Source organism: Caretta caretta, chromosome 2 (genome assembly GCF_965140235.1).
Source record: "Caretta caretta isolate rCarCar2 chromosome 2, rCarCar1.hap1, whole genome shotgun sequence".
In the NCBI taxonomy this organism is placed as follows: Eukaryota; Metazoa; Chordata; order Testudines; family Cheloniidae; genus Caretta; species Caretta caretta.
This window is the reverse complement of record NC_134207.1, coordinates 216,221,857-216,236,175: the sequence shown is the minus strand read 5'-3', so window position 1 is coordinate 216,236,175 and position 14,319 is coordinate 216,221,857. Positions and strand designations below refer to the sequence as shown.

The window sequence follows — 14,319 nt, the reverse complement described above, 5'->3', positions numbered from 1 at the left end:
GATCCAAACTTATACTGACCAGGTAGTGTGGCTGACCCTTTGGGGTCAGAAGAACATTTTGTATAGTGTACAGAGTTTTTAAAATAACTTCTCACTGTACAGGACCTAGGTGCTCATTGGGAGCCAGAGAACTGCAATGCAATAGAGGAGGACTATGTGATTTCTTTTTTTGCTTCTTGATAACCAGTATGGGGGATCAGAAGCACAGTCTGTGACTGGCTGGAGAGTTTAACTTCAGTGTTACTCCCAAGACTTGTCTCCCAAGACTGGTCTGCTCTCCCTTTTGCAGCCTGCCCTGACCTTGGCATTTCCAGTGAGGACTGTCCCAGGCACCACTGGTCACAATACCCTTAAAAGCACAATGTGCATATGTGCAGTTAGGTAAGTGGCTAGCCAGCTAGCTGCCAGAACGCTTGTAAACTGTGCTAAGTGGACCAATAGCAGATGAGGAAGAAACTAATACGTTCCACTGGCCAGGCCAGTAAGGTGCACAGTCTAAGCTAGGACTATACAAGCTCTGCTGGGAAAGCAAGTTTATAAATTGTTTGGGCGAACTGCCTTTTCTTCTCTTCCCCTGAAAAACCCCCAGAAACACCTAGAAAAGTAAATGCTAGCACAAATTAATGGAGTGAGCTCAAAGGGTCAGAAGTCTGGAAATTCCAAAAGTGACGTTTGTTCAATTATATTATCTTCTGCGCAACATGGCTAAGTAAAGTGTCCTATTCATCTTTGCTTATAAAATATGAAAGTTAGCCGTGGTTATTAATGGATACTGTAAAACAGACAGGATGTGCAATGCAGGCAAGTTAACACTGCTGTAGCAGCTTATGGGCCCCCTCTGGTGAAGCAGGGGCTGAGCACCTCCTGTGAGGGGCTGAACTGAATTAACTGAAGCTGAGGGCTCTCGACACTTCACAAGAGGCACTTATGGCCAGATATTTGAAGGTATTTAGGCACCTAAATATAGAGAGACTCACCTAGTGGGATTTTTAAAGATGCCTATGCACAATCCTCAGTTACTTAGGCACCAAACTGCCACTGGAATCAATGGAAGTTAGATGCCTAAACACATCTGAGGATCTAGGCCAAAGTACCTACCCTTATATCTAGGCACCTAAACACCTTTAAAATCCTGAACCTTAGTAATTCACAGAATCAGTTCCTGACTTTGAAACTTCCCAACTTTGGAAAGCTTGATCTCACAAGCTTAATGCTGCAATAACACAAGTGTTGTACTTTGTAGTTGTAAAAGCCCTCTCAGATCATTGGATTGCACAGTGCCAATTCCAGGTTTAAACTTGTTATCTGTGTGGATTCACAAAGTTAATGTGAATAATAGATAAGGAAGCAAGTAATGCAAGAAGATAATTAGGATCTTTGGTAACATCAAGGAACACAAGAGCCTGATTCGGCAGCTGCTGCAAGCAGGGAACTCCTATTGACTTCTGAGTTGAATGCACACAACAACTTCAAATACAATCAAGTCCACAGGAATATGGGAGTGGTTTGCCACTGGGACCATACTACTGCATATCAGTTATTTTAAATATTAAGTGTTTGTCAGTATGGTTGTTACACTACATTCCAGAATCCATTAAAAATCACTATCACTGTGATACCGAATCAATAATATTGTAACTATCGATGATTCTTCTATTTTGCAGTTACTAAAGTATCTATTTGCTGGACAGGTAATTTAGATCTGCAAAGCACTATTCATAGTATATTCTGTACTTTGCCTCTCTCAGGTTCCACAGGCATCCCTTCACCTATTTTTTGCATGCTGGTTTTTATCCTTGCATTATGATCAGCTCAATGTGAATGATCAGAAAACATATGTACAAACAATGACACATTAACACAGTGTAATAATTATATGTATACACACACACACAGACCTGTAGCATAGTAAAATTCAAAACCTCAGCATATGTCCAAAAGAGTGAAAAACCTGCTTGAGCAATGCAATTACCAGTGTTCCTTCTTATAACATGACTTATGGATTAACGTGCAACATTCCAGTGAAATTTAATGCTGCATTAGCTGCTCACCTTTTGCATGATTCCCTTCTCATAATAATAGCGAAGTGAACGGCTAAGTTTATCATAGTTCATAGCTGGTCTGTTTTTCTGAATCCCCCAGCGACGAGCCACCTGCCACAGAAATGGATTAGCAGTGATCTGTTAAATGCATTTAACAAGCAGACCTTAGCATCAGATTATTTTTTTAATACAAAAACAACCACTGCAGGTGGGAGGCATAAATAAAGGAGAAAAGGTTGGTGTGATATCTGAATTTCCTGTGTCCTAGCATGATTTTTAAACCATGCATGCAATCTTTTTACTATAACACAACAACAGGTCTCTTTATTTATCAATTTGGTGGCTTAATTAAAAAAATAAAATAAAAATGAAAAGAAATAAAGAGAAACACATTTGAAGAGTGGGTAGACTGAGCCTCCCAAAGACAAGGAGAAAATTCTTCTTTCATGCTACTTTGTAGATGAGCTTCCTGCTTTTCCTGCATCATTTTTGTTACTGAAATGCTGTATATCACAAAACCTTTCCACTTCAGTTCAGGAAGTCATACAGATTGCAGCTGTAACAGCCATAGTAGCAAGGCTATTAGAAGATGCATGATAAAAAAAACCCACCTTTCCCCATGTACATGCTACTATAGCTGAAGAAGGCAGAGAAACTAAAAAAAAAAAACACACTATTCTGCTACTAGAGCTGGTTGGATAACCAGCTTGGTGAAAAAAATAGATATCAAACATAGGCAGCTCAGACCACACCCTAGAAACCTGCCTGTTTGTTTATTTTTAGATGAATTGCAGACAACTCATGGAAAACTATGGAAGCTATTCTATGGAGAGTGATATGCCTGCTGCTGTCACCTTTACTTTTTGTCTGTCTTTTTGCCTCTTGTTTTATTACCAGATGCACTTCCATGAAAGCAGGCTTTTTGTTACTCGTTCTCCACCTGAAGTCATAAGCCACTGTTTGTGAAATCACAATTACTTGCTGGACAGTTACTCCACATGAGGCATAAGAGCAGAGCCTCAGCACACTCGCTGCTCTGGGGAGGAGGAGGAAGAGAGGAGAAGGGAGCATGGCCTTGGGGAAGGGGATGGAATCAGGGCATACCCCCTCCAGCCCCTGCCATGAGCACCCCCAGCCCTCTGCCCACCCTGACCCCTGCACCCCCTCACACAGCCCCAGCCTCCTGCACCCCCTCACCCCCCCGCCCCTGCCCTGACTCCTGAACCCCGCTCACACAAACCCAGCCCCCTGCCCTGATCCCTTCCCCAGCGGTCCCCCCCACACCTTCCTTTTCAGCCCACAGCTGTTTCGGCGGGGCAGCACTGGGGAAGGAGGGTTTGTTTCCGCGGGGTAGGTGGCACTGGGGGGGGGGGGTTGTTTCTGCGGGGCTGGGCGGCACTGGGGGGGGGGGGGTGTTTCAGCAGGGCCGGGGGGTTTCGGCCCTCAGCTGTCTTCTTTGGAGTAATATGGCCCTCGCCGCTTTACGAGTTGTGCAGGCCTGCGCTAGCTAGTGAAAAGAAAGTTTATTTATAAAACAGCCTATTAATTATTCCTGTTCCTTTCGTTCCACACATGATTTAAGCCCCCATTCAGCAAATATTTATGCATGTGAGTAATGTTATATCCCTGACCAATCCTGATTTCAGTGGAACTATGCGTGTGCAGAAGCGTTCGCAGGATTGGAGCCTCAGCTGGTGGCACATGGGTAAGGATTTTCAAAGGCGTCTAACTCCTACTGAAACTGAATGTAAGTTTGGTGCCCATCTCCTTTAAGCTTCTTTGAAAATTCTAGCCAGAGACTTTGGACCTCCCAGGTTAAGGCCCAAGCCCTTTAAAGTTACCTTAGCGTTCTTCAATTCGAAGATACAGGGTTAATAACCTTGCATTTCATAAACACACGGGGGTGGGGGAGCACATTTTCAAGACAGCTCAGCACCCAGTAGCTCCCATTATTTTCCATGTAACTCATCTGAAATTCTGGCTTCCAACTGTGAGTGCTGAGTAGTCTGAAATATGGCACTTAAGCTTCCATTTGTTTTAGGGATTGTCTGTGCATGATTAGTTGAATCAAGACACTTAAATTAATGTGCACCTATTCTAAACCTACCAGCACGTACAGTACCTGTCCTCTCTATACTCCCAAAGTAAAGTTTCAGAAGGAGAGGAATGCATCTCTCTAGAAAAGGAATACAATTCATTTGTAGGACGCATAAATCTATTTTGAGACGTGTTGTCCTTCAAACAGTAAACTTCCACACCCACCTCTTCTGGCTCAATCAGTTTGAATTCCATGCCTCGGCCAGTCCAAGCAATGAAGTGAGAGTTTGATGGGTCATCAAGAAGGGCTACCAAAAACTGCCAGAGCTGAAGTGAGCCCCGCCGCTGATATGTGGGTCCCTCACGGTACATCCCTGGCTCTTGTTTGATGTCACCTACACACACACAAAATAATGTCAAATATTCATCAGTGATCAGTTTGTTAGATGAAATGCCAAACCAACCAGTACAGTTCATAAAACTGTACAAAAAAAAATTCTTATCACCTTACAAGTCTGCATATACTACCTTCCCTTCTTCTTGCTGATTATATATAATACATTCATCCAGGTAATTTACTAGCAAATTAAGACAAAAAAGTAGAGTACCTAAATTCAGTCACGCTTCATGTCAGTCTTTGTTGTTTTCATCTAACTCTGATATATGCAAATCTCACTTGCAAACAACATTTTGCAATACCCTATATCTGAAAGAGCATGAACTGTTTTTGTAAACAACTCTGATGCCTGAAGAATTTCATTTGTATACAATACTTTGTACAACCCCATTTTGAAGATTTAATGTATGCTTCAGATAGCTGCAAAACCCCATTGACTAAAACTTCTTTTGCATGCAAATACTTCTAAGGGAAATTTGACAGAGCATTTGACTTGGACTTAAACAGCATTGGCTTTATGTATAGGCATGCAAATCCTGCAGATATGTGAGTTCCTCTGTGGCATATTGGACTTGCATACAAGATGGTTCATCTTTAGCACGCTTTATATTTACTCATACCTACATATGAGATTAGCATTTCCCCTTGAAGTGCTCTACGTTATTTTTGCTTAAAGTTCAGACCCAAGGAAATCTATCAAATAAACAACATTCTGTTAACTGCTCTGCACAAATTGCTAATGAAAAACTGTTACATCCATACTGTGTATTTGCTTGTTTTTAAATTGTATTTCTACTGAACAGCTCACGGAAACAACAGCTAAAAGGTCTGGGGCTAGAACAGAGATTTAGTTTCTGCTAATGATGACAGCAATCCTCGGTCTACTGGTAAAACTCCATTCCCCGCTTCACCACCAGAACAGCAACTTTTGCCAAGCAGCCTGTCCTGGCTAGTGCTGTACACAGCAGTGTTGTAGCTGTGTCTGTCCCAGGATATCAGAGAGACAAGGTGGGTGAAGTAAGACCTTTTATTGGACCAACTTCTGTTGGTGACAGAGACAAGCTCTTGAGTTACACAGAGCTCTTCTTCAGGTCTGGGAAAGGTACTAAAGGTGTCACAGCTAAATACAAGATGGAACAGTTTAGCATAAGTAGTTAGCACATACTCAAAGGGAACATTTAGGACACTGGATTTATGGTTTATTACAACGATCTGTAACCCACTAATTCCCCTTTTTGTTCTATGACTACAGGGGCATTAATGGGCCACTTCATGTTTAATGAAAAGGAGGACTTGTGGCACCTTAGAGACTAACCAATTTATTTGAGCATAAGCTTTCGTGAGCTACAGCTCACTTCATCGGATGCATTCAGTGAAGTGGACTGTAGCTCACGAAAGCTTATGCTCAAATAAATTGGTTAGTCTCTAAGGTGCCACAAGTCCTCCTTTTCTTTTTGCGAATACAGACTAACATGGCTGCTACTCTGAAACCTGTCATTCATGTTGAATGGTTTCTTAGAATATGGGCTAACTACTTATGCCAAACTATCTGTTTGAACTTATATTTAACTGTGACACTCTTAATACCTTTCTCAGACCTGAAGAAGAGCTCTGTGTAACTCAAAAAAGTTTATCTGCCTCAGCAACAGAAGTTGGTCCAATAAAAGGTATCACCTCACCCACCTTGTCTGGCTAGTGATGGAAGTCAGGATTTTACATTAACCAAAAGCATAAGGATAGCCTCCTTGCCAATATAGAAGGGCTCAATGTAGTCAAAAGAAAAAGAGTATTACAAATAGAATACATCCTTTTATAAAAAGGAAAGAAAACTAAGGCAATACTTGGCAAAAACAAATTAAACAACCCTTGGCTCATTGATTTGTGTTAAATCCTGATCCTGTAACCACTTATTTTTCAAGGACAAGACTTTTCTACTAACTATAGTTGAGTAACATGTAAACAGCAAGTGCAGTAATCCTGAGGACCCGATTCTTAGTTAGTGTAAGCTGGCAGAGAGTGATCTACTGATTTCAACAGAAACAGCACAGAATCTAGCCCCAAAACTTGAGGCACATTGCTGGGTCTATCCCACTTTTATCCTATAGGCCACATGCAGCGAATAGTCAATACTATTTTTAGAACGATGGGCGATTGTGCTCGTTTCTCTGCACCCACCACATTAGAAATATGTACAAACACACAGATTCTTATTATACCTGAGCCTGATCTTGTGAAGAGCACTGCACTGTCCACCTACAGCAGCTTCCAGGCAGTGGCTTCTCTTGGAAGAGCATACGTTATTTCCAAAGATTTATTTTTTTGAAGCAATTTGCTCCACCTTTCGATTCTTATTTTTTTAACATAAAATGTGCAGCTGTTCAGGAATGAACTAGATGGATGTTGCTCCTACAGATCATTTTAACTTTACGAAGTAAAGAAACAGAGGGCCCAATCCTGCTCCCAGTGATGTAACCAGAAATTTGTCACCGGTGCCCATGGAAGTAGGAGCAGACACATAATGTTTCTTGTTTAGAAATAAAGATCTGAGTTGATGTGCTAAATAAAAACACAATTAGCATATGTTTCATCACCCACAGTACAAGGATGACTGTGAGTAAAACCATTCCTTCTGCGAAAGCATCAACCCCGTAACACTACTGTGCTGGATTTACCAATCATCAGAGCTTAGGTCTAATAGCACTCAGAATCCTCCATTTGCTTCTTGCTATTCCACAGCAGCTCTGATATGCTGGTGGCACCTCAGTTTCAAAGGTACGTAATTCTTCAGGTTGATTTTAATTTGAGCCCTCCCATTCATAAGCAGATGCAACCAGTGTTAGACATGCAAAGGTTTGATAACAGGCACAGATGTCCTAGGGAAAAATTTGAGCTCTCCAAACTCCGTTAAGAAAGGTTCAGAGAGCCTTTCACAGTCAATTTATCAGAAGGACATCCCCTCAGTCCTGTGAAACAAGCAAAGATGGATATACAGAGACTGAGTCAAAACAGCAACTGCAGGAGAACCTCAGAGTTACGAACACCTCAGGAATGGAGGTTGCTCGTAACTCTGAACAAAACGTTATGGTTGGTCTGTCAAAAGTTTACAACTGAACATTGACTTAATACAGCTTTGAAACTTTACTATGAAGAAGAAAAATGCTGCTTCCCCTTTATTTTTTTAGTACTTTATGTTTAACACAGTACCCTACTGATGGTTTTTTTGGTCCCTGATGGCATACTTTGGGTTCCAAATGAGGTGTGTGGTTGACTGGTCAGTTCATAACTCTGAGGTTGTCCTGTAAAACAGTTAGCTGTTCAGTCTGCAAATCACTTAGCCAAAGTTGCAGACCATCACATACTGGGCCTAATTATTCCTTTGGTTACAATGGTACAGAACTATAGTAAATCAGAGTTGCCCCAGGAAATCCATACACTGAGATGACTTTGGGTTATTTTATCTGACATGACCCCATTAGTCATCTTTGGAAAATGTTTGTTATACTGGCCAGTGCTATGAAAAGGTAATTCTTTTGGTATGAAACCCTTTCAACAACTACCAAGTAGCACAATGTTTAATACAGACATCTCTCTAGACAAAAAAAGAAAAAAAATACATCAAAACCTGAATTGCTCTGTTGCACTTATGTTCAATAATTCAATTCTTCATGGACAATGAGACACAACAGGCTGCATTAGTCATCAGTAAATCCAGAGGAGCTGCTTTCTGTTCTGCTTTGTTAATTACAGGATCAGCTTTCAATAAATCTCTAATAACAAGCTGTATGTGATCATCAGTGCAATGGAAATCCTCCTATTACTTCTCAGCACAGCCAGAATTGTGCTCCTCTAACATATCTCTGGATACAGAATCTCTCACTAGCAAAAATAGACTAACATCCTATTGAAAAGGAGACTTTGGTTTCAAGAGGCAAAGGTCAGCTTTGGTTGGGTGCACTGCAAATGGTGTGTTAAGGAATCTTAAATTGGAATGTTACTGACCTTTTTGATCAACAACTCCCTTTCCAACTCTCCACACCAGGAGTGGGGGCGTGTGGGGGGGGGGGTAGGAAACAGAAATATGGAATACATACCATCAAACTTCTCCGGAACAACACAAGTGTCATCATAAAACTGTCTAGGTCCCTTTTCATACATACAACCTGTAAATTGAAGAGAAGAGTTTATTTGCTAGATGTATGAGTAATGAAGGGAGAAAACACATTGTATACTATCTTAAAATATGTGTTAAAGCAGAGGACTGGGAAGCAAAATATCTGTCTTTTCCTGGTAATTTCTTCTAGTTCTGGACTACTTTCATTACATGTATGAAATGCCTTTACTGCACACTAACAAACTTCATTTTGACAAAGGTGCCAAAGCTGCACCTAGAAGTCAGAAGTCTGCCACTTTAAAATTTTACCAGGCAGGGTGCAGGGGGGCAAATTTATGAGAAGTGCCCATTCAATAGCTAGTGCCACTGGAAAGAATGTCGAGCAAGACCACCTTTCAGCTGCTTGTATCCTAGCTAACCTTTGGTACTAGTCCAGGTCGCAATGTTTTTGCACATCAAAAACACAGGGATAGAGCAGGGGGAAGCAGAGGATGGAGTTTTCCAAGCAGGACAATAATTCGTCGTGTGATCTTCAAATTTCTCCACTAAAACAAATCCCAAAAAGTTTCTCTTGTACAAAAGTGACATAAAAATAGAAAACTTAACTTCTGTTCTGTTTGGGTGAGCCAGGAAGCCTTCTTGCCTCATGTAAATGGAATGGCAGCTAGGCACTTCTGAAAGAAGACGACGACAACGCTAGTCAAAAGATTGTCCGGAACTGAAAGCGCGCAGGTTATCAATGAGACAGGCGACAGATAGAAGAGTAACAGAAAGGGACATAAGTCACAGTGAGGGGGAACCTGTCAACACACAGTTAGCATTTCAGAGCCGCAGGCACCAGAAAGCATGGCAAGCAAGAAAACCATATTGCGTGGCACATTGATCTTGTCTAACATAGGCACTTGAACTCAATGATAATTAACCTTGTTCAAGGTCAACGCCCAGGGCAATCGCACGTCAGTGTGATTACAGACCAACATGCACAAGTCAGCATTAATTGCTTAAACCCCACACTTATGCATCTAGGTCTTCTGGTAACCAAACTGACAGAGCAATGATTTTGAAATCAATAGCTTGCCAATCATAGCAGAGACGAATAAACCACAAAATATGGCAGAATTACCACAGGGAATGCCAGGCTTCTGAGCCTGGGTTCCAAGATCTGAAAGTTTAAAGGCATTTTCTCCAATTGTGAAGACACTTTAAAACACATTTAAGGAATTCAGTGGCATTGATTACCATTTTTTACAGCACTGTGCACTTTTAAGGCAATACAAATGCAGACAGAGTTTATAATTTCTACTGTCTACATTGCCAATGTTTCTTTAAGCAATGAAGAGGAAAGAGAAAACCAAACAATACTAATTAAAATGGTATGCTCCATGCAGGCACCCATCTTTGTACTTCCCCCTCACCTGACTCTATCCCTAGTTATACCCCATGCAAACAAAACCGGACCACAAATGGTTGCCCTTCTAGTCCATTTTTTGTACCTGCCTATTGAATACCGAGAGTCTACTTGATCTTGTGATAAACTCCTACCCTAAGCCATGCAATCTTATAACACATCACTCTGGAAAAGACGCAAAGAGAGGTCAGGAGAGAGGGACATTATTCTTCTAACATTGTCTACAAACTCTTTTCAGAATGCAATTCTAAATTTCACTGCTCACTGACTGGTGATGAGTATCAAGGGCTTGGCAGGATAAGAAAATGAGGTTTTACACTGAATTCCCACAGCAAGCACAGCACAGGATAGAAATAAGTTTCCTCTAACTGTCTGAAAGCCCCTCCCTCCTTTATTACTTGTTTTCCCTATCAAGCATTCAATACTTGTCTCCTTGGGCTCTAGTATTTCAAGCATCTTTTACAACTATGCTAAGTAATCACAGGAATCAGTGATTCAATGTTCAGACAGGTCAAGTGTAATTTTGTACACCAGAAGTCAAAGCTGCAAGCAGTGGTTCACAAGCAAAGAATCACTCAGGTTACCAAACAGATTAGATTGTAAGAGAACGGAAAAAGAATCTATGTAAAAGGAGGAAGCCTGAGAATTGAAACAGACATTTTCTATTTTAGGTAAAAATTCACTAATATTGGCAGCAAAACCTATTTGCAACTCATGATGCTGGCTCTTGCAAAATAATCAAACTGACAGCACAAGGGAGCTATGCATGTATCTATCGATACAGTTGTGTTTTTAGCCAACCTGGGTAATATCTCTTGTGCGCCAAAGTCAATTATAATTAACATCTGGAGACTATTTTTTTTTTTTAAAGACAAGTCTTGTTTGTACCAACATTGTTTAAATGCAACCGAACCCTAAGATTAAATACTCCGTAGAGGACTGAAAAATATAGCAGAGAAGAGTCTATTCCTCATAAAGTAACTAAAGTCTTGTTATTCTAAAGTGCTATCAGTTAATTTATGACTATCAGAGTGGGTCAGACTCTAATCAAATTGTAGAAACATTTCCAAAGTGATTATTCAATCAAATGACTAACATGGTTAATTAGGAGCCATAAACATTGCTCTGAAGTTCATCAAAGTAATGACTTGCCCAGAAAAATTACTCCTAATTAAATTGCCTGCTGCTTTCATTTCAACCTTATCTAATAAAAAGTCCAACCAATGAAATTTAACATTGCAGTTTTAAATTGTACTAAATGCTTAACTAAGACCCAGAAGTATTTTAACTAGCTAAGCGGAGTTACTTCAAAAGCAAACATTTTAGAGCAGAAATTGCAGAGCAATTGTGTATTTTCTTCTTGTTAAATTATGGTCTCAAGAAGATAAACGCAATAGCACAAAGGCATGGAGCTACTTTCAGGGCATACTGCAAATAGCTGAGGTGAACTGGTTGTATCACCTTCAGATCTTTTAGTGGATTATAGTAATTAAATAAATATGCCTGGCTTTTGGATATGCAACACACATATGGCACATTCTTAGCTCACATTATAAAGTTATATCACCTTATGAAGGGCAGAGTCCAGCGAAAAAGTAAGGATGCATAAGGAGTGCTATTAATCTGGAACACTCTGAGGTCACGCTGGTCTCCCTTAACCCTAAGAGCAATTGAGTAGTCATCTTAAAATTGTGAAACTGGACTTATTTCATATTGTCCTGATACCTTCCCCCCCCCCCGTAAGTGTTATTTTAAAATATATAATCCAGAGACTGCAGCAATGCCTGCTCTTTGGGGCATGCCAAGGAGGAACTTGATGAAGTATGCTGTGCTTTCATCAAGAAGTACAAAGTAAGAGCCCAATCTTCCTCCCACTGAAAACAACGAAATCAACTACTAACTCCAGTGGAAGCAAGGTCATGTCCTAACTGAGCAGCTCATACTGGATTCTGGATTCTATACTCGAATAGGGCATAAGATTAGACCGTCCTTGTTTAGCACAACTCTCATATTAATATACTGCAACCTGAGGGACTGTCACAGACACAAGGGGAGTGACTCAGCGCTCTTGAAGTCCACTGCTCAGACCATGACTCTGACTGAGATGAGGAGAGTAAGGGCTACTTGACCCCAATACTCCCTGTTGTGAAGAAGTAGGCAGAGTAGGAAGCATTCTAGCTCCACCCTCTCCCGCAGAGTAGTTGGCCTGCTGTACAGGGGATTGTAAGGTTTGCCATGAGAAAGGATGAAGTAACTTCTCCCTCCCCCAGAGCAAGGGGGAAGCAGAGGAGGAACTGGGAATTCGAATCACAATTCATTCTCAGGTCTCCTCCTGGCACACTGCAACTCCACAGCACCCCTTACTCAGGGCAGGCTGCAAAACTGCAATCTAGCCCCGAATGATTATTACTACCTATCCCAGAATAAATGGATTTCTGGGACAAAATGATAGTTCTATTAGAAACGTGAGGTTCCAGCTTTCCTGGAAGAAATACTCTGCGCTGAGCTCCATTGCTCTAAAAGGGTCAGACCATCTGGCTCACACCTGTTTACAACCCATGGCAGATAGGGGCCTGGTGACAACGATAACACAGCAGGGATTAAATTCTGTACAAAAAACACAAAGCAAGGAAGCACAGATGTGATTCTGCCCCCAGTGGCAGTCACTTATATTGAGCCTGCAAACAAGTCTCTCGCTTTGATCAATAGACCCCATCCACAGACAAAACCTGTTTTCTTCCTTAAAGACAGAAAATAAAATGATAGTATTGGCATTGGGACCATGCTCTTGTCTTCCTGTTTACTTGCCTAGTTCTTCTCTCACTTACCCTCTGGGACTGAATAGGATACTATTATAAGAATAGGTTTCAGAGTAGCAGCCGTGTTACTCTGTATCCGCAAAAAGAAAAGGAGGACTTGTGGCCCCTTAGATAAATTTGTTAGGCTCTAAGGTGCCACAAGTACTCCTTTTATTGTAAAAATGGAAGCGAATCACTAGAATTTCAAGGGTCTGGCTAGAGAAACAGCCAATCATTTAACTTGACCTGACAGCATTTCCTTCTGAACTGTTCTTTTGGTCCTTAAAATAAATATAAATCCATCAGCCCTTCAAAAGAAGGGCTGTGATGTAGGTCAAATCCCAGGTTTCCATGACAGGGGCTCAATACACCAAATCCGTAGCTGTATTTGGTTTCACAAGTACACACACACACTCTGTCCCTCTGCTCCGCCTGCCGTTCTTATAAGTGGGCAAGACAGAAAAAAAAATCAATAGAATCCTGTTCACCTTTTCTTTTCTAGGCTCAAGAGCCAACTTAAGTTTTTAAAGAAAATGTTAAAAGTTAGGACAGGTTATATTTTAGGACTCCCAATCTCAACAACATCTCATTTTAATAAAATAATAATGTACAGTATACGTATATAGCATTTATCATCTCTACTGAACCAGGAGCACTTAAAATTTAAATTAATACACTGCCTATGCACCAGGGTCATTACATCCACCACTAAAATGCAGCCAGCTCCAGGATGGAAAGTAACATCTGTTTAATACAGCAACTTAACCCAACTGTTTAGCGTGTGAGGCGAAGAAGAATACAGTAATCAGCTGAAACCACAAGGGGAATTTTTAGGTAGGCAGCAGGGTGGATTTGATTTAAATCACTAGTCAGGAAGACTCGATTTAATAATGTTTTTCTACATAAAAGTGCATTCTTGTTGGTTGTTATAACCTTAATACATATTCTTCACAACTCAGAGATAGATGTAGGTTTCATTTTTAGAAGGTACACATTATACATTTTTAAACAGTGATTTATTTGGAAAATTTTTCAGATTTGTTTTACAGCTATATCAGAAAATGAATGAGTGTTTGGTTATTTCATTTACCAAAGTAGATATTTATGAAGTCATTGGGAGGTGAACTATCTCCAGTTCAACAGGTTAATCATTAATATGTGGAGGATTTTCTTGCCACGCTGTATTAGGAGGAGAACATCACCAGACAGATATTTAAATTGTTTTATTTAACTAAAACAACAACGTTAAGTATTCTGGATTTTTTTCTCCAACAGCAAACATATAATATTTTAACAAAACAAGCATATGTCCCTCGCTTCTCACATTTATCTCCATACTACACCCCCAACAAACTTCTATTCATGAACTTTTTGAAACTTTGCACTTTTAGAGAGGTAAAGCATTGACTCTGTGTACACAAATTTGCAGAGAGACAACAGAGTTGAGGTCTGTTATTTCTCATCTCTATATATTATTTATTTTTTTAAAAACATTTTTGCTGTTAACAAGCATGTTACCTCTGGAA

The 14,319-nt window shown here is 40.5% G+C and overlaps 1 protein-coding gene across 7 annotated transcripts in view; it reads right to left on the bottom strand.

Annotated features, from left to right (window-relative positions):
- The window catches only part of ETV1 (ETS variant transcription factor 1), a 75,537-nt gene that overhangs the window by 4,692 nt on the left and 56,526 nt on the right, over positions 1–14,319 (bottom strand). For all 7 annotated transcript variants that reach the window (XM_075125832.1, XM_075125829.1, XM_075125831.1 and 4 more), the window contains 4 exons: positions 9,195–9,261; positions 8,568–8,638; positions 4,305–4,474; positions 2,052–2,153 (listed from right to left, as the gene is read on the bottom strand). In XM_075125832.1, the coding sequence (XP_074981933.1) occupies positions 2,052–2,153; positions 4,305–4,474; positions 8,568–8,638; positions 9,195–9,261 (410 nt within the window). The remainder of the gene's footprint in view (positions 1–2,051; positions 2,154–4,304; positions 4,475–8,567; positions 8,639–9,194; positions 9,262–14,319) is intronic.